This window comes from Bos indicus, chromosome 7, assembly GCF_029378745.1.
Source record: "Bos indicus isolate NIAB-ARS_2022 breed Sahiwal x Tharparkar chromosome 7, NIAB-ARS_B.indTharparkar_mat_pri_1.0, whole genome shotgun sequence".
In the NCBI taxonomy this organism is placed as follows: domain Eukaryota; kingdom Metazoa; phylum Chordata; class Mammalia; order Artiodactyla; family Bovidae; genus Bos; species Bos indicus.
In genome coordinates, this window is record NC_091766.1 from 21,007,581 (window position 1) to 21,027,967 (window position 20,387).

Consider the following 20,387-nt stretch of genomic DNA (forward strand, 5'->3'; position numbering starts at 1 on the left):
CGGGGCAGCGAGGAGGGGCAGATGCCAGACAAGCGCAGATGGGGAGCCGTGCGCTTCCCGCACCGCAGCCTCTGCAGGTCCACAAAGGCCCGGGTCCGCAGGCGGGTGTGCACCGGGCAGCACACGCTGCCAGAGCCTGGACGCCCTGCCCCCGCCCGCCGCCCTGGCGCGCGTCCCGGCACCTGCGCGCACGTGTCCTCGCTTCCTGCAGCCCCGCACACCTGCGGTTGGGGCGCCGCGCACCCCAGCCGGCGGGCCGCGCGCACGGCGGAGCGCAGTCCCGCGAGCCGAGGAGGGCGGCGGCGGGCACGCGCCGGTGGGGGCGCGCACGGCGGACCCGGGAGGCGGCGGTGGCGGCGGCTCCTGTCGGCTCCGGGCGGCCCCCGCGCCGTAGCCCGCGCCGTGTCTACGGCAGAGCCGCCCAGGTGAGTGTCCGCGCAGGGCCCGGTGACCCCGCACCACCTGCGCGCCATAGCCCCCACGCGCGGCCCCCATCCTCGCCTGGGGGGCCACTCTTCCTGAGCGCCTCTCCCGGGTGCGTTGCTCCTCACCAGGCCCCCAGCGCTCCCCCTGGAAACTTTGGGGGGCCAGTCGCCATGCTGAGGTCCCCCTGTCCCTTCCCGGGGCGCCGAGGAGCAAGGAGCCTGGTGATCGTCTCTCTGGAGACAGTGGGGACGCCTGGAGGCATGCGCTCCCCTCCAAAGGGGGTTAGGATGGGGCACTGGCTGGGTCTGGGAACCGGGGACGGTCGGGTCCGGAGCCTTTCCGCCCTCCCTTCCGGCGAAGTCTGGTCCACCCTGGGGGGCTGCGCCAAGAAGGCGCAGGAGGCGTTGACACCAGGACCTGCTGCATCGCTGGGCTGGGGACAGTCCAGCCAGGTGGGAGGATTTGGGAGCACAGGGCCAGGCCCCCTGCCCCGCGGGCCTGTGTCCAGTCAGCAGCAAGGGTGGGGTGGGGGCTTCTCTCTGTCCCCTGAAGCTTGGCATAGGTGCCTCCCAGGGCCTGGCCTGGGAGGCCACTGAGCCCCATTCAACAAGTTGGGGAGGGCCGCACCTTGTGCCTTGATCCCAGTGCAGGAAAAGACCTGGTCCTTATTTTCCAGACCACGTGCCCCAGGCACTAACAGTACAGGCACCCCAGCCCCCCAGTTCTGAGGAATAAGGACTTCTGGGGTTTGTGCCCAGGAGCCTGCATTGTTAACAAGCAGTCCCCGGTGAATCCACGCTTGTACAGAAATGGTTGAGAACCTCTTGCTTCTGGCGGGGGTGTGGGGAGGGGGTGTCTGCGGCAGCATGGCAGCAGACAGAGGGACCATCTGGGGTTTGATCGGGGTGGGGGGAGGACCTTCAGGGAGAGTAGGGCTCTAAAACCTGGAGCAACACAGGAGGGCTCCCTGGAGGAGGTGTGGAGGCTGGGAAGGCTGTGGTGTGTGAGTACCCAGAGGCAGAGGACATGGGGTCTCTGTGGGTGAGGTTGGTGGAAGCCAGGTGCAGGCAGGTAGGGAGAGGTCTTGAGCCGTCGGGCTGTGAGTGTCTTGCCTTGCTCCATTCCCCCTCTGAGCCAGAGTGGCAGCCATCTGAGACAGGATCTGAGTTGGAAGACCCCGTAGGCTTCCCCCACAGGTGCGACTCCTCCTCCTTCTACCTGGATGGCATGGGGTGGGAAGGGGCCATCCACCATGAGATGAGGGCTCGAAAGGGCTAAAGCCAGACTTCCTCAGCCTGCCTGTTTCCCATCCTCACTGGTGACTTCTGACAAAAGACAGCCCTTCTGTGAGCTCCAGTTTTGAGATGGACATCAACGCAGGGTGTAAGAAATGCAGGTGCGTTAAGCCCCCAGCATGGGGCTGCCACAAGCCAGATATTGTGTGATGGCAGGGCAGCCATGATCATCCCCACTGTTAACACAGCAGCTCGGCCTCAGTGTGTTCATCTGTAGAATGGGGGTGGCTGCTCCCAGCCACCCCCACAGGACGCCCAGGATCCGAAGGTACCTTGCTGAGTGGGAATATAAAGCAGGTCTCTGGTGTCAGCTTGATTTCTCTTCCCACAAGGCTGTCATTCCCGGGTGCCCCTGAGTCATCACCTACTCACCAGGTGGAGAGCCTCTCAGAGAACTCTCTAAGCAAAGCTCGCTCCAGGTGGGCCCATGGCGAGCTGCCCACTACCATGTGCCAATCCTGGGCCTCTGAAAAGGACCTTCCAATAGGGCTCTGGGATTCAGTGAAAGGCAGCTGGCATTGGACCAGGGTTCAAATGTTGACTCTCAAGCTGAGTGCTGCCAGGTGAACTGGGGACCACTCTGACCCTCAGTCTTGTTTTCTCCAAGTGGGCTTCACTGTTACCACCTTTGGGACTGGGCTGGGCTGAGTGGCTATGTGGCTGTGGTAGATGGTAGACATTCAAAATGTGGTTCTAGAGGCCTCACCTGCCAAAGGCGGTCAAGGAAAGTGGGTCGGGAGGCCCCCCAGTCCCCTGAAGGGTTAAAAGGGACTAATGGCTGACAGAGACTAATTAGAACTTAATGAATTGTCGTGGATGAAAGTCCCGGAAGGGCCAGATCTAGGACGAAGGATACACCAGTCCTGAAGGGGTCGGCAGTATGTCCCCAAAAACGGGACTCAGAGGGCTGCGTGCTGCTTGGGGCCGGGCCCCACCTCCCAAGTCCATCTGGAAGCCTGAACAGGGAACACTTTGAGGGCCCACCAAACAACACTGCCCTGGGTCCCTCTGGCCCCAGTTGTGGTGGGGGAGGGGGAGGGGACAGAGGGGCCAGCTGCAGCTGCATCTATTCACCCCCCTCCCTGTCCTCCTATGGGTTTAGCTGCTTCCTTCAGGGGGCTTGGCTCAATCTCACCCAAAGCAGTGTTCAGCATCCCCCAGCCTGGGAGGGAACGGGACGACTTGTCCCATGTGTCTGTGGGGGCAAAGCTCTCTCCGTGGGGTGGGGCAGGGAGGAGTTGGGCTGCCTCTGATCCTGGGGTGGGGCCCCGGCAACCCCAGCCACCACCCCACCGCCTGGGTTAAGAACTTCATGATAAATTTGGGTTAAGCCTGCTGGGGGCTCTGGAGAGGAGGGTCTCTGTCTGTCTGTTGCCCTGGACGGACAGATTTTGAGTTCCTCCCCCAGATAGCTTCCTGCACTGCTGCTGATACTGATGGCAGATACTGCGGGGAGCAGGGCCCCCTCCCCCTCCCAGCCCCCAGAGCGGGCGTACAGCTCCGCAGAGGCCTCCGCCCACCTCCTCTTCAAATCTGCAAAGACCCTGCGCAGGGCTCCCAGGGGTGCTGCCACAGACTGCCACAAACCTAGTGCTCAAACCACACACATTGATTCTCTCACAATCCTGCAGATCAGGAGTCCAGCTCGGGCCTCACACAGCTAAACCCAGGCGTGGGCAGGGCTGGTCCCTCCAGAGGCTCCTGGGAAGCACCGGCTCCTGTCTTTTCCAGCTTCTAGAGGCGCCTCATCCCTGGCTCATGGCCCCTGCCTCCATCCTCACAGTCAGCAGCCCAACCTCTCCCATATCTCTGTGCCTCTGACCCTCCCGCCTTCCTCTTATAAGGACACTGTGATGACACTGGGCCCCCTGGGAATCCACAATTGTCCCCACCTCAGGGTGAACCGATCAACATCCTTAATTTCATCCCTCTTTGCCACATAAAGTAACATTTGTAGGTTCCACGGCTCAGGCTGTGGGCATCTTTGGAGGGGCCGTTCTTTGGCCGACCACAGGCCCCACCTCCTTGTTATTCTCTGTTGCACCATCCACACGTGGCCTCCGGTACTCTTTCTTCTCTTTATCACCTATGGATGACTGGCAGGGATTCTGTCTGTATTTTTCAAAGCTGTTTCCCTTAAGAACTAGAACAGTGCATGGTACACAGAAGGTGCCCATTAAATGCATGTGGAATGAATGGCTGAGAGCAGAACAAGGCCTGGGACTCAGGGCACCTGACCCCAGCCAGCACCCAGTGGAGACTTTTCCGAAGACCCCAGGTTATAAAGTACCCTCTCTCTATGAGTTCTCACCTGCTACTCAGTCAGTGCCTGGAGGGCGGTTGTTGGTCACCTGAGTCCCTTTTGCAGAACAGGAAGCTGAGGTTCAGCGCTTTACAAGTCTCTTCCAAGGTAGTCAGGGGTAGGCTCCCATGGGGACCCTGGAGATCTCGTCCTGTTGCTGAAATCTCTCTGCTTCCCTCATTGGCCCACGGAGCACCCAGCTCTGTGCATGCTGGTGGTGGGGGGTAGAGAAGGAACTGACGTGGTCCCCACCCTCAGGATAGCGCTGTCCAGGAGGGTGACTGTCCAGGTTCATGTGATGTAGGGTGACAGGCCCAGAACACACAAACCCAGATGCATCTTCAGATGCCAACTCAGCTCCATCATGTTCCTTCTCAAACCTCCCCCACAGCTCACCATCACTCTCTGAATCAAGTCCCTACACCTCACTGTGGGTTCAGCACCCTGCATGGTTCCACCCTTGCCAACCCCAACTCCCAGCCCCAAACTCAGATGTGCCCTCAGCCTCCAGTCACTCCCCATTTCTGTCCTCCCAGCACCAGCCCTTCCCCCCCACCTCAGGGCCTTCACCCTGGCGGGCCCCTCCACCCAGAACACCATCTCCCAGCCTTCCTCCTGGCTCACTGCTGCCCACCCACCCCCACTCAAGACTCAACTCAGACACACCTTTCCAGCCATGCTGGACAAAGCATCAGACCATAGCAGACCCCTGCTTCTCCCAAACGATATACTTCACGGATGTGTTTGCATCTCTTGCCTGCTTGCCTGCCCCACATGATGCTCATTGAGAGAATCAGACACGGAAGGACACACAGGGTGTGCTTCCACTGATGGGAAACGTGCAGAGCAGGCAGATCCACAGACACAGAGAGTGGGTTCCTATTGTCAGGGGCTGGGAGGGAGTGACTGCTGATGGGGACAGGGCTTCTTTTGGGGGATGGAATGTTCTGGAATTAGGTAGTGGTAATGACTACACATACTTGTGAACACACCAAAAAACCACTGAACACTTGAAATAGGAAAAAAAAAAGTGCCGAGGAAAGCTGGGGTGCTGCTGTGCCCCCAGTGCCCATGCTTGGCCTGCTGGGGTTTAGAGGGACAGATAGAGGTTTGGACTGTGGCTGGTAGAGCCCTGCCCCCATGGGACCTGCCCCTTGCTGGGGAAGGAGATGGGTAGGTTCTCAGCCACCGACCCCCAGGCTCTGGATCCCAAGTCTGGAAAATGAGGGTGGGGGGCCCTGGCTCTGCATGGGGGTCTGAGTATTCAGGGGGTCTGGTCTACACCATGCTCAGCATGAGCAGTGTTCAATCATGTGGCAAGGAGTTTTTCTGGCATTGGCAGCCACATGGAGGCAGGGGACCCAGGAAGGGCCAGGCTGGACCCAGGGCCTTCTCCACCCCTGGCCACAGGTCATGTGCTCACTGACCCCGAAGCCTCCTTAACATAGGAGGAGGGAGCCATGCTCTTAGGCAGCCCTGGGGCGTCTCAGTTCTGGCCGGCTGACACAGGGCAGCTCCTGGGTCTGCAGAGCTGGCAGAAGTCAGGGCTCCACGGAGGTGGGGGTTCCCTCGCCCTGACCCCGAGAGAGCCACGGGAGAAGAGGGTATGGAGCCTTGGGTTCGAATCTCACACGTACTTCTCTCCTCTTGGGTGAGTCACTTCCCCTCCCCAGGCCTCTGCTTCCTCACTGATAACACAAACAGATAATCAGCCTGTTTCTTCCTGGGGCATCAACTGGATGCCTGCTTTGTGTCTAGCACCTTCTACAACATGGATCTTACCTGGGTGATCCTGCCCCCAGGGGACATGGGTGATGTCTGGAGACATTTGTGGTTGTCACGACTGGGGGGCTCCTGGTGTCAAGGGAGTGGGGGCCAGGAGGCTGCTCCACACCCTACAGCACCCAAGACAGCCCCCCTACACACACAGAGAATGACCTGGCCCCAAAGGTCAGCAGGGTCAAGAGACCCTCACACAACTCCAGTCCATTCTGCAGGCAGGAACACTGAAACCTGAGAAGGCAGGGTGTCTGCTGAATGCTGGGGAGTGAGCTGGAGCCCATGCTGGCAGGCGGGGGCCTGGCGGTGGCAGAGCTGCAGAACAAGGTGGATCTGGGATATATTTGGAGGTGAAGCTGACTGCACCTGGTGATGGATTGGCCGGGGGTGTGAGCAAGGAGCTGCCAGGGGAGGCTGAAGTTGGGATGCTGCAGGGCCTCCGGGTAATGTCAGGGATGTGGCTCCAGTCCCTGGGGCTGGAGCTCAGAAGAGACACAGGACTGGGAGTCATCAGTGAACAGATGGTGTCTAGTCCTGAGCAGACGGGAGGCGAGGCCCCAGGTGGGAGGCGGGTCCCTGGAGGGAAATGGAGGGTCTAGAGGGCAGGTGGGGACCTTGACAGCCCTGTGGGGTCACCTCCCCCAAGGCCACGGACTCACGGAGGAGGGAAGGAGCAGAGAAAGTGTGGACTCAACAGCAGCCTGTCCACACAGCCTCACTTTGCCATTCAGCACGGCCCCCACTCCACAGCCTTTGCCCACCCTGTCCTCCCTGCCCGGCCTGCCCTTCCCACCACCATCCACAGCTGGTGTTCTCACCGCCTTTCAGGAAGTAGACCTGATGCCCTGAAAACTTAGAAGTGGGACTAGAATTAGCCTCCCAGCCTAATTGGGGGCTTCCCCGGTGGCTCAGCAGTAAAGAATCCACCTGCCAATGCAGGAGATTCGGGTTTGATCCCTGGGTCAGGAAGATCCCCTGGAGAAGGGAATGGGAACCCACTCCAGTATTCTTGCCTGGGATAACCCCATGGACAGAGGAGCCTGGAGGGCTGCAGTCACGGGGTCACAAAGAGTCAGACATGACTGAGCGTGAGCACCCTACTCAGGGTCTGGGAACCTGGCCTTCTAACCCCATTGCAAGGCCCAGGCCTCCAGGCGAGGAAACAGGCCCAGAGAGGGTGACTCACTTGCTCAGGGTACCCAGCCCTTGATTATCTGAGAGCGGCAGGGATGCAGGGCATTTGGGCATCTCAACTCAGTTCCATCACCCTCAGTCCTCCCCCGAGCTCTCCCACTTCCCAGCCCCCCAACATCCAGGAACATGAGTGAACACAGCTACTGGAGGCAGTTAAGGTCCCAGGATCCCTTCCCACCATGGAGGGGCCAGAACCCTAGTTGGGGAGGCATCGGAAGCTCCAGCCCAGTTGCGAGTCTGCCCATCCCCTGCAGAGAAGATGACAGGCCCGCCCTGGGTTGGGAGAGGCTGGAGTTCACAAACTAGGTCACAGCTGGAGTGGCCCCTGCTGGGCACCAAAGGACCAGCTGTCCTCTCATCCTGGGAGCAATTACAGCACGAGAGCTCTGAGGACACCGAGGTTTCGCTGCCTTTGGCAGGCGAGGTTCACAGAGGGCGCATTTTTCATTGGAGGTCACACAGTGCATCAGAACCGAGGTCTCCGCAGGCCTTTCCAAGAAACTGTATCACAGTGGCTGTGCCCTAGCTTTCCTGACCTCTCGAATTGAGTACTTCCTTCCTGACATTGTTCTTAGCTGCCTCTGCAGCAACTATTGTTTTAAATTCTTTCCAACTTAAAAAATTTGGTGGGGGGACTTCCCTGGTGGTCCAGTGGTTAGGACTCTGTGCTCCCAATGCAGGGCACTTGGGCTTGATCCCTGGTCAGGCAACTAAATCCCACATACTGCAAGTAAGACTTGGCACAACCAAATAAATAAAAACTTAAAAAAAATTTTTTTTTAATATTTTTTAAGTTTGTAGATAGAAAGTCCACCTTCCTCTCTCTACAGTGCCTGCTCCCAGCCTCCTGGGCTGATTGGCCCGGTCCTGCTGCCCCCCATCTGCTAGGCCCCCTCTCTCCCTCCCTAACTCTTTGCACACCATCTTTCCTCAGTAAATTGATGATAATGATTACAATCCCCTCGACACCCCGCTGTCATCTTCCTGATTTATTCCTCTTCATTTATGGCCGCCGGAGGTAGAAGAGCCTGTATTTACCTCTTTTATTATCTGTCGGCTCCCAGAAAGCTGACCTGTTTGTCTCAGGCACTCTGTGTCCCCAGCACTTGGAAGATGCCTGGCACGGTAGACGTTTGTTGACTGACAGGTGGATGGAATCGATGAATGAGAGGAAACGAGCATTGCAGGTCCAGTGAAAACAGCGCTGTGTTTTGAATCCTAGCCGGATGAACTGCCAAGACTCTCTCCTGCCTGTTTAAAAAAGAGAGAGAGAGAGAGTGTTACAGGATTGAGCACCACCAACCTCTCCCTGAGACTAACCCCCTGCCACCTCCGACGTGCTATGTGAACCTGTGCTAAGACATGTCTAACTCTCTGCAACCCCATGGGCTACAGCCTGCCTGGTTCCTCTGTCCATGGGGTTTCCCAGGCAAGAATACTGAAGTGGGTTGCCATTTCCTTCTCCAGATCTTTTCAACCCAGGAGTCCAACCCACCTCTCTTGTATCTCCTGCACTGGCAGATTCTTTACCACTGCTGCCACCTGGGAAGCCCTATGTGTACCTGAGCTGGTGACTTAAGTTGCTTTGTGCCTCGGTGTTCCCATCTGTAAAATGAGGGTGACAGTGGGGCTCCCCCCTCCCAGCGAGGATGCTGTGGGACTTAAATGGACCCATTCAGATGGCCCAGAGCAGTGGCTGCTACGGTGTTTGCCATGTGGATGAAGACAATGACCAGCTTTGAACAGCGGTTTAAGTGGCATATAAGAGAGACTGGGAGCGTACTTGAGTACTAAAAGTCACCAAGGAAGTGACATTGAAGGCCAGATCCAAATAAAGTCAGGGAGCGAGCCTTGTAGGGATGGTGGTCTGGGTATTGCCTAACATGTGCAAAGGCCCTGGGCAGGATCTCACCAGGTGTGTTGGAGAAGCAGCGAGCAGGCCTGTGCATCTGGAGCAGAGTGAGGAGAGGGAGAGGAGGAGGGGAGGGGACAGGGGTGTGAGTTCTCTCCTGCAGAAAGAAAACAGCAGGCCGCTCTGCCCCCCACCCCCACAAGGAGTCTGTTTGGGGCACTGAACGACACCAGTCATTTCCTTCTGGGGTCAGAGCTGGCGGGACCTGGCTGCTCCGAAGCAGACCACTGAGGAGTTGTCCCCTATCCCTGGGTGACAGACAGTGACCCTTTGACCATGGGGAGTGACCCAACCTAGGAGTGACTGCAGAGCCAGTTTAATGTAGAAAGAGATGGATGAATAGGGGACCATTGTTTCTGTCTTGTCCCCTCGTGGGACACGGCCCCTCTGCTTGCTGTCCAGGGTAACAACATGGAAGAGAATGACCTAGAAAGACAGCCTGGGAAGGCAGCTTGCCTCAGGGAAGGATTGTGTTCCCTGCAATTCGCGGGTTGGGATTAAGGACAGTTGCAGTGGGAAAGCGGAACCAGATGCTTCTCGCTCCCTCTGTCCGCCTCCCCACTGGGTTCCCCAACCAGGGTTAGAGAGCTAAGACCCATGACCTCCTGGAGACCAGGGGTGCCTTGGTTTCCTCATGGTGTGACCATCCTCTCCATGACTGCAACTCCATCCCTGCCACTCACAGTGGTGTTCATACAGTGTGTGAATCCCCAGGCATTTCGGGAGCACCTGCACAAGTGTTTATGTGCCCACCCAAATCAAGAATTGAGTTTGGTGTTTGATTTTACTTCCTGATGAATAGGCTTGTGCTGTCTGTGATTGTTTGGCAACCTCGATTCCTCCAGCCTCTTTTGGAACTACAACTCAGCCATCTTTCCTTGTGGGTGCATTCAAATCTCCCAGCATTCCACAATAACCATGCTTTATGGCTTCTTTGATCCCCTATTGATGGGCGCCTAGGTTAGTTCCATTTTTCCTCCATATAAGTAAATCTCGGCTTTCTTTCTCTACTAAGTACACATGAATCTCCTTGATTCCACAGCAGGCACAGACCCTAGCTTATTTAACCAATGCCCTCTTGATGAACCGGCTTCCCAGGTGGTAGTAGTGGGAAAGAATCTGCCTACCAATACAGGAAGTGAGAGACGAGGATTCAATCCCTGGATCAGGAAGATCCCCTGGAGTACAAAATGGCAACCCACTCCAATATTCTTGACTAAAAATTTCCATGGGCAGAGGAGCCTGGATGGCTATAGTCCATAGGGTCGCAAAGAGCTGGATGTGACTGAGCACCCACTGATGGACACTGAGATTAATTCTAGGAGTTTTATTCCCCCCGTATACATGCACCTCCACTGTCTTTCTTCATTGGTACATAAAAGTATCCCTGTATTTCACAGCAGGCATGGACCACAATTTATTTCCTGAATCCCCTGTAGATGGAGATCTAGGTTAGTTCCAGTTTTTTGGTTTTCCAAACGACGCTGCAGCAAACCTCCTTGTTGATGCCACTCTGCTCTCGTGTGGTTTTTTTTTATGGATATGTGGCTACTTGTTAAGGTCTTGTATTAGTATCCAGTAGCTGCCATAATGAAAGACCACAAATAGGGTGGCTTAAACAACAGAAAGTTACTCTCTCTGTTCTAGAGGCCAGACATTCAAAGTCAAGGTGTCAGCAGGGCTGTGCAGACTCGAGGGGTGGATCCTCCCTTGTTTCTTGCAGCTTCTGGTGCTTTCTGGCAACCCTGGTGTCTCTTGGCTTATAAATGCATCACTCCAATCTCTGCCTCCGTCGTCACATGGCCATCATTCCTGCATGTCTGCATCCAAATTTCCCCCTTTCATAAGGACACCCGTGGTTGGATCAGGGCCCACCCTACTCTGGCATGACCTCATCTTAATTTGATGACACCTGCAAAATACAAACTCTCTTCCTGGTGACGTATGATTCGCCTCTAGCATTAAGCCAACAGTTACTCCGGGCTCTGTGTCTGTTCGTTTTCACCTAAAATTCTCCAAAGGGTCCAGGCAGGCAGGAGCTGACCTCACAGGTGAGGATCTAGAGCCCAGGTCCTTGCTGGGTCAGGCCTGTGGGAACAGTGAGGAAAGAGGCAGTAGGGATGTGCTGGTGGGGGGCAGTCAGGGGAAGCCCGGGGGCTTCAGCTGCTCAGATGCTGAAAATAGCTGCCCGGCCAACAGAGCAGCTCCCTCCAGCTGCCATCTGGCTGCTCCTTCCCCACCCCTACCCACCTTGGCCCTGGGATCTGGGCTGCAGCCCAGCAGAGCATGGGGGAGATGGGGGATGGAGGGCCAGCTGGCTGCCTGGAGAGATGGAGCAACTCGGAAGGCACAGATGCAGAGGCCCAGGCAATTGGCATCTGTTCCTCTGGTCCTTCCCGGTCACATCATCGGCCTCTGTAGCCCCTCCAGTGCATCTCCTGGTTCCCCACCCCCCACTCACTCCACTTGCTCCTGCTGCCTCAGGGCCTTTGCACTGGCCATTCCTCCAGCCTGGAACCATCTTTCCCTAACACCCATGGCCCTTTCCTTGTCCTCCTATGGGTCTGCATGAGCTTCCTGTGGCCAAAACAAAGTACTACAGACTGAGTGACTTAAAACAACAGAAGTCTATGCGCTCCAGCTTCTGGAGGCCACGAGTCTGAAATTCAGGTGTTGTAGGGCCATCTCCCTCTAACGGCTCCAAGGGAGGGTCCTTCATGCCTCTCCCAGCTTCTGGGAACCCCAGCCATCCTCGACTTATATAGACACATCCCTCCAGCCTCTGCCTCTGTCTTCACACAGCCTTATTCCTTCTGTGTGCATCTCTGTGCACATCCAGACTGCCATTTTGTTACAAGGACATCAGTCATTTGATTCAGGGCCAACTGAATCCAATATAAATTCATCTCAATTCATCACATCTGCAAAGAACCTATTTTCAAAGGAGGCCCCTTACAATGAATCAGGGGACTTCTACATGTATTGTGTATGTGTGTGTCTGTGTGTGCTCAGTCATGACCAACTCTTTGCAACCTCATAGACTGTAGCCTGCCAGGCTCCTCTCTCCATGCGATTCTCCAGGCAGGAATACCGGAGTGGGTAGCCATTTCCTGCTCCAGGGGATCTTGACCCAGGGACTGAATCCACATCTCTTATGTCTCCTGCATTGGCAGGCAGACTGTCTACCACTAGTGCCATCTGGGAAGCCGTGGTTCTTTTAGGGAGAACACAAATGAACCCTGTACAGGGTCTCAGCACAAATGTCACCTGTCCTGATCTGAAGTTACCCCTCTGTCCACCCTGAGCATCCACCCAGGCTGATCCCCTCACAGCCCTTGGGTAGATGCCCAGCAGTGGGATTCCGGGTCCCACGGTGGACAATTGCTTCCTGAGCACACTGGTAGGATGGGATAGGACAAGCCTGGAGTACGGGTACTAATGCTGACCCCGCCCACAGGTGCCCACGAGGATGGTGGCGTGGCCCTAGGCCCAGGCTCCGCACCATGACCTGCTGGCTGTGGGTGCTAAGCCTGCAGTTCCTGCTCCTGCCCGCGGCCCTGCCCCCCGCAGGGGGCTGCCCGGCCCGCTGCGAGTGTACGGCGCAGACGCGCGCGGTAGCCTGTCCCCGGCGCCGGTTGACTGCGGTGCCCGACGGCATCCCGGCCGAGACGCGCTTGCTGGAGCTCAGCCGCAACCGCATCCGCTGCCTGAACCCAGGAGACCTGGCCGCCCTGCCGCTACTGGAGGAGCTGGACCTGAGCGAGAACGTGATCGCGCACGTGGAGCCGGGTGCCTTCGCCAACCTGCCGCGACTGCGTGTGCTGCGCCTCCGCGGTAACCTGCTCAAGCTCATCCCGCCCGGCGTCTTCACACGCCTGGACAACCTCACGCTGCTGGACCTGAGCGAGAACAAGCTGGTCATCCTCCTGGACTACACCTTCCAGGATCTGCGCAGCCTCCGCCGGCTGGAGGTCGGCGACAACGACCTGGTGTTCATCTCGCGCCGAGCCTTCGCCGGGCTGCTGGCGCTGGAGGAGCTCACCCTGGAGCGCTGCAACCTGACAGCACTGTCAGGCGAGTCGCTGGGCCACTTGCGGGGCCTGGGCGCCCTGCGGCTGCGCCACCTGGCCATCGCCGCCCTGGAGGACCAGAACTTCCAGCGGCTCCCCGGCCTGCTGCACTTGGAGATCGACAACTGGCCGCTGCTGGAGGAGGTGGCCGCCGGCAGCCTGAGGGGGCTCAACTTGACCTCGCTGTCCGTCACACACACCAACATCACCGCCGTGCCCTCCGCCGCCCTGCGCCACCAGGCTCACCTCACCTGCCTCAACCTGTCGCACAACCCCATCAGCACGGTGCCACGCGGGTCCTTCCGCGACCTGGTGCGCCTGCGTGAGCTGCACCTGGCTGGGGCCCTGTTGGCCGTGGTGGAGCCGCAGGCCTTCCTGGGGCTGCGGCAGATTCGCCTGCTCAACCTCTCCAACAACCTGCTGTCCACGCTAGAGGAGAGCACCTTCCACTCAGTCAACACGCTGGAGACGCTGCGCGTGGACGGGAACCCGCTGGCCTGCGACTGCCGCCTGCTGTGGGTCGTGCAACGCCGCAAGACCCTCAACTTCGACGGCCGCCCGCCGGCCTGCGCCACCCCAGCCGAGGTCCGCGGCGACGCGCTGCGCAGCCTGCCAGACTCGGCGCTCTTCGAGTACTTCGTGTGCCGCAAGCCCAAGATCCGCGAGCGGCGGCTGCAGCGCATCACAGCGGCCGCGGGCGCCGACGTGCGCTTCCAGTGCCGCGCCGAGGGCGAGCCGGCGCCCACCGTAGCATGGGTGACCCCGCGCCACCGCACGGTAACCGCCGCCAGCGCCGGCCGGGCGCGCGTGCTGCCGGGCGGCACGCTGCACATCCGGGACGCACGGCCGGGGGACAGCGGCACCTACACGTGCGTGGCCAGCAACGCGGGCGGCAACGACACCTACTTCGCCACCCTGAGCGTGCAGCCCGAGCCGGCCGTCAACCGGACCCCGGGCGAGGGCCGCAACGACACGCAGGTGGCCGCGCGCTTCCCGCTCGACCTCACCACTATCCTGGTGTCCACCGCCATGGGCTGCATCACCTTCCTGGGTGTCGTCCTCTTCTGCTTCCTGCTGCTCTTTGTGTGGAGCCGCGGCCGCGGGCAGCACAAGAACAACTTCTCGGTGGAGTACTCTTTCCGCAAGGTGGACGGGCCCGCCGCCGCGGCGGGCCAGGGGGGCGCCCGCAAGTTCAACATGAAGATGATATGAGAGGCCTCAGGGCCCACCGCCCGCGGCCCCAGCCGCTGCGCCTGCGCCGGAAGCAGCGTCTCCGTCTCCGTCCGAGCCCTCACCAGATGGCGGCTGGCCCATCTGAAGACCACCTATGCATCTCCCATAGGGGGCGGCCGCGAGCCGACTCCTGGCAGAACTTCCCCGTTTTTTTGTAGGGACCCAACCACAGAACTGTTTTTTCATCAGGATGCGTCTTTTGCAGAGTTTCTCAAGCGTTTTTTTCTAAGGGTGTCACCCTGTCTTCCTGCCCCTGGTGTGGTTGCTCAGCTGGGAGAGGGTGGGATGGGAGCTCAGAGATCCAGGGTCCTCAACACAAAACAACTCACACCTGGTGGAGATGGTCTACACCTGGGATCCCAGGGAAGGCAGTCCCGCCTCCGGGTCAGAGCATGAGAGAGCCCACTCCGTTCACACCTGGATACCCGCCTCCAACTACACCAGAGCACATACTTACACCCAGGACATACAACCACGATGCACAGATCCAGAGGGGAACACACACACCCCCCTCATACCCAGCTGACACTAAGCAGGTGCCCCGAGATCACCACGGGCGCTTTGGGCTCTTGGTAGAGACCAGTTCCCACCTCGGCCAGGCAGCTCACACCTGAGACCTGTTTCTGCTCACACCCAGACGTTCCCTGGCTCCCTCTCAGCTGGCCACTTGATGCAGACCTCAGGTGCTGAGCTAAGGTCTTGCTGGTCAGGCTCACCCTGAAGGGGTCCAGCACACAGGATGGCCCCTGACCTGCTGGCCCAAGTCCCTGTACCCAGACTCCCTCCCACCAGGACCTGCCAGCCCCGCAAGACGGGCTGCCAGCTAGGAGAAGCCATTCCTCCAGTTCCTCCCACCATCCCTCAGCTGCTGCTTGCTTCCTGTGCCCTCGCCACCCCGGAGGGACAGCTGTCCTGGCCCCTGGTCCAGGAGCATTGCTTCCAGTATGTCCCTTTCCAGCAGGCCAGATGGCGTGACCTTCAGTCCTGAGTCTGCACCACCCCTGCCCTGATGACCACTGCTCACCTTGGGAAGGAGACAAGTGTCTCTGGATGGTTCTGAGGGTCTTTGTCATGTGCACTGTGGGGGCAGTGACAGCGAGCAAGGATGGAACAGAGGTTCAAGCCACAAGGAAGTCCAAACCTGGGACATTAGGAGATGACAGAGGCACCTTTGTCTCTGCAACACTGGGGCAGATCTAGGGCCAGTGAGTGGAGAGTCACAGGAAGACTGTCGCTCAGGTGAAAGAAGGTCATTGCCCCAAGGTCATTGCCCTGTTGCTCTACAGGTAGTGAGTTCCCTGTCACTGGAGATGTGCAGCAGGAGCTGAGGTTTTGCATAAGCATTCAGATGCCAAACAGGAGCCATACATGACCCTGCCTCCCCTAGCCTGGTCCTTGCCCCCACTCTTTCTACCTCGGCCAGACAAACAGTTGGGGGGAAGGGGCACAGGAAGTGTTGTGGGGCCAGACCTCAGCCAGAGAGGAGCTTGGCTACTGACCAGGTTAGACAGTATTCTCACGGACCTTGTAAGAAGGCTCTGTTTTCACCCAGCTGTGTAATCTTGCTTGGCAACTGAAGGCCATTGATGTCCACGTCTATAAAATCAGTCTGATGGCCAAACCTATTCCTCCATACATAGAGGCCAGGCCCATGGACAAGCTTGATGATTGACCTGTTTTCTGGATTCCTCAAGGTCTTTCTGAGACAAGCCAGAGGAAAAAAGTGTCTACCCTGGCAATTTTGAGCAAAGGATTCAGACAGAACTTGGGAATGGACACTGGCCACTCTTCCTGGGCTAGAAACATTAGGAGGCCCTGGTCCTGCCCCACATTGTGTTTGTGGGCCAACAGGACAGAGTGGCAGGCTATTGACCACAGCCAGTCCAGGTGGGGACCCCCACTCCAACCCCGTTCATGGCAGGATGTGGGGAGAGCCGAATGGGGTGTCCAGCAGCCCCATACAGAGTCGAACAGAATGGACTAGTTTTTTTTTTCCCTTAGCATCTGCCTGACCTTGGTTGCCATGACAACCCTGAGGGTCCCTCAAAAAACGACATCCAAGTGCCTTTAGCATCATCATGACGAGAGGGAGTATGTTCTCGACAGTGTTAGGACAGTGTTAGGACTCATAGAACGTCAGTGTTATCGGGATCTCCCAGCCCCCCTCTGCCTGCCCCCACCCCAACATGAACCAACATGCCTTGTCCCCTCCCACCCTTACCCTGCTGTATTTGGTTGGAATCCAATAAAGATGAAACCAATTTAATAGCAAACTTCGGAGCTTTCTTTTTATGGGAAGAGCAGGGAAAGGAAGTAGGGGTTTCTGGGGTCCCTGGGGGAGCTGCCTAGCTTCAGCACCAAAGCTGACCCTGAGTAACAGGGCGTTTGTGGAGAATGAACCGTGTGATGAGGTTGGAGGTCACACTTCAGGAGTGTTCATGCAGTTTCCAGCGCTGCCTGTGTTCACTCCCCTGTGAGCTGGGTACTGCTCTGACCCCATTTTGGTGGTGGTGATTTAGTAGCTAAGTCGTGGCTGACTCTTGCAACCCCATGGACTCTAGCCTGCCAAGCTCCTCTGTCCATGGGATTCTCCAGGCAAGAATACTGGAGTGGGTTGCCATTTCCTTCTCCAGGGAATCTTCCCAACCCAAGAATCAAACCTGGGTCTCCTGCCTTGCAGGCAGATTCTTTACTGACTGAGTTATGAGGGAAGATTATAACCCCATTTTACAGATGGGCAAAGGGAGGGTCAAGCCTACCCAGAGTCTCCAGCCAGGGATAATAAGTAGGGTGCTGAGAGGGGCCAGTGAGACCAAGCTGTCCAAGGAAACTCCTGCCCTGAGCTGGATCCAGGGGAAGAGCCAAGCGGCTGGGAGGAAAGGAAGAAAGGAGGTGCAGACTTAGGCCCTCCCCATTGTGACTCTGGAGCTGGTGGCTTCCTGCCCTGGGGCTGAAGAGACCCTCCCCCCCCCCGCCCCCCCCCGCTCCTGATGGATGGGGACAGCAGAGAGCAGAGGCTGATGTCAGGGCTCAAACCCTGCTGGGCCCTGGAGGCCTCTGCCATTAATATTTCTGGATGGAGGTGGCCTGAGGGCACCCAGCAGAAACTATGGCCAAGGGCAGCCTCTCACACCCCAGGATCACTCTCTGGGCCTTGGTTTCTTTCTTTTTTAAAATATTTATTTATTGGGCTGCACCAGGTCTTGGTGGCAGCACGCGGGATCTTCCATCTTCATTGCAGCAAGCGAGACCTTTAGTTGCAGCATATGGGATCTAGTTCCCTGACCAGGGATTGAACCTGGGTCCCCTGCATTGGAAGCGCAGAATCTTAGCCACTGGACCAACAGAACAGTCCCAGGACCTCAGGTGCTTCATTTGAACATGGGAAGAAACTGCCTTCCTACCCTGCAGGAGACAGAACCAGAAAAGGGAATGTGGGGGCACTCTGGGGCAACCCCTCCAAGCCTGATTTCCAAGAAGTCAGGAAGGAGTGGGCAGGCTGGGCCGTAGGACCCTCCCTTGGGGCCTCATCTCCCCTATCGTGCTGCAGTAAAGGCAGGTGAAAGACTGCCTCCTCCTGTGCCTCGGTTTCCTCATCCACAGGGGCCACCTGAGTCCCTGGTTCAAACCAGGTACAAGATCCAGGGTTTCCTGAATCCTGTCTTATCTTTGGGATGCAGCTGAGGGGTACTCCTTCCTCAGGTGTCCAAGGACAACAGAAGGGGCCTCATCCAGTTGGTGGCCAGAAACCCAAGGCGGGGCCCCTCAGAGGGGTGTCTGCGGCCTGAGTGCTGTGTGCCCTGGGGGAAGTCACGCCCCCTCTCTGTGCAGTGTGCACATCCATAAACTGGAGGATTGTGGTCCTCTTTCATGCAGGGAACTGTATGAGCTTCCTACAGCCGCTGTGACAAAACTTAATGGCTTACAACAACCGAGATTCGTCATTCAACAGCTCTGGGGCTCAGAAGTCTAAAATGGATTGGAGTTGGTTCCTGCCAGAGGCTCCTGCCTTTTCCAGCTTCTAGAGGCACCGCATCCCTGGCTCACAGCCTTGTCTTCCATCCTCACAGCCAGCAACACAGCATCTCCCGTCTCTCTTTGCCTCTGACCCTCCCCATCCCTCTTATAAGGACCCCCCAAGGAATCCAGGGTCACTCCCATCCTCATCTAATCTGCAACCTTCATTTCCCCCTGTCATGCCACATAACATGTTCACAGGTCCTGGAGATGGACGCCTTTGGGGACTGTAACCCTGCCTGCCACCAAAACTGAGGCATTTTTCTCAGAAATGCCAAGTCATGGAAAATTCGGGAGCATCTGGCATCCAGAACCCTGCTCTGGGCAATGCCAGGGATGCAGGGAATTTGGCCTCAGCTCCTGCAGTGCTCCAAAAATACTCTTCAAATAGAAGAACAGCTTTAGGATCTGCAGAGGGCCTGACCCCGAGCTGGGGTAGCCAGACAGGGCCACTGTGGGGGTCACACACACGGAGGTCACATTTGAGGGTGAGCTGAGGCAGGCATTCCCCATTTCTAGGCTGAAGGGGAGGACTGTCCATTGGGGCTCGACGGGGTGTTGGGCATGTTGGGGTGCTGAACAGATGTTAGCAGGCAACTGCTCTCCTTCACCACAAAGCCCCCCACCCACTCCAAGGGGGGGCCTTTTTGAGGGGGTCCCAGACACTAGTTCCCCCCAACCCTGCCTGTCCTGAGTGGAGACGTCCCCGGGGGTGTCACTGTTTGTTCCACCCTGGCCCCTCTGCCAGCTTTCCCCTACCCCACCCCAGGGTGAGGTGAGTAACCCTGAGCATAAAATTTAAGGGGGTGCCCAGATCTCAGTCATCAAGATCAATAGTCTAGGGATCTCCCTGGTCGTTCAGTGGTTAAGAATCTACCTTGCAATGCAGGGGATGCACGTTCCATCCCTGGTCAGGAAACTAAGATCCCACATGCCACAGGGCAGCTAAGCCTGAACGCCGAAACTACTGAACACGAACATCACAACCAGAAAGTCCACGAGCCACAAGAAAAGACCCGACATTAAGCAATGAAGACCCGTGTGCTGCAACCAAGACCTGACGCAGCCAAGTAAAATTTCAAAATAAAAATAATTTTTTAAAAAGATCAATAATCAACAAATGGAATCAATTCATGCCCCAAGTCCACAATGGACAGAATACCATCCTTTTGAATAAAGATCCACTCTGCCTTGGCATGACCCTGCCCCACTCCTCACACCCTTGTGCTGGCCCTCATTCCAACAAAACTTTATTTACAAAAATAGCCACCAGCCCAAGGGCCACAGTCTGCAAATAAGTTTTTTTTTAATATTATATTACAATGTTATTTAAGACATCACTCTGCCAACAAAAGTGCCTATAGTCAAAGCTATGGTTTTTCCAGTAGTCATGTATGGATGTGAGAGTTGGACCATAAAGAAGGCTGAGCACCAAAGAACTGATGCCTTTGAATTGTGGTGCTGGAAAAGACTGTTGAGAGTCCCTTGGACAACAAAGAGATCAAACCAGATAATCCTAAAGGAAATCAACCCTGAATATTCATTGGAAGGACTGCTGCTGAAGCCGAAGCTTCAATACTTTGGCCACCTGATGGGAAGAGCAGACTCATTGGAAAAGATCCTGATCCTGGGAAAGATTGAAGGCAGGAGGAGAAGGGAGCGACAGGACGAGATGTTTAGATAGCATCACCAACTCAATGGACATGAATCTGAGCAACGTCAGGGAGATAGTGAAGGACAGGGAAGCCTGGCGTGCTGCAGTCCATAGGGTTGCAAAGAGTCAGACCCGACTTAGTGACGAACAGCAACAACAAAAATGTTATTTATCTTGATTACTGGGCTGTTTTGTTTTGTTGGCATCACCTTAAATTCTGTGCCTAAAGTGAGTGTCTTGCTTGCCTCACCCTAATTAATCCTGGATTGGAGCCAAGGCCTGGCTAGGTGACTACCCCTCCCGCTGCCCCAGGGTCTTATGAAGGGAAGAATAAGAACTGGTAATCAGCAGGGGTTTGGGCAGTGAGGAGGCCATTTCCTCAGTACCTTTGGTCCCTTCTGGTCCGCCTGAAACAGGCTGGGATTTGTGGAATCCTTGTCCGGCATAATTCACAGACCCTTCTGCAAGCTCACGGTCCTCCCACTGCATGATTCTGAAATCCACC

At 56.9% G+C, this 20,387-nt stretch overlaps 1 protein-coding gene across 1 annotated transcript; it reads left to right on the forward strand.

The window, feature by feature from the left end:
* Positions 1 to 343: 343 nt before the first annotated feature.
* Positions 344 to 16,484, forward strand: LINGO3 (leucine rich repeat and Ig domain containing 3). Its single transcript, XM_070793169.1, has 2 exons — positions 344 to 425; positions 12,366 to 16,484. The coding sequence occupies exon 2, from the start codon at positions 12,412 to 12,414 to the stop codon at positions 14,188 to 14,190; it is 1,779 nt and encodes a 592-aa protein (XP_070649270.1). The 5' UTR covers positions 344 to 425; positions 12,366 to 12,411; the 3' UTR covers positions 14,191 to 16,484.
* Positions 16,485 to 20,387: the final 3,903 nt, after the last annotated feature.

Bases quoted from the DNA above. Each gene is read 5' to 3' on its own strand.
- LINGO3 (XM_070793169.1), top strand. From the start codon at position 12,412: ATGACCTGCTGGCTGTGGGTGCTAAGCCTGCAGTTCCTGCTCCTGCCC.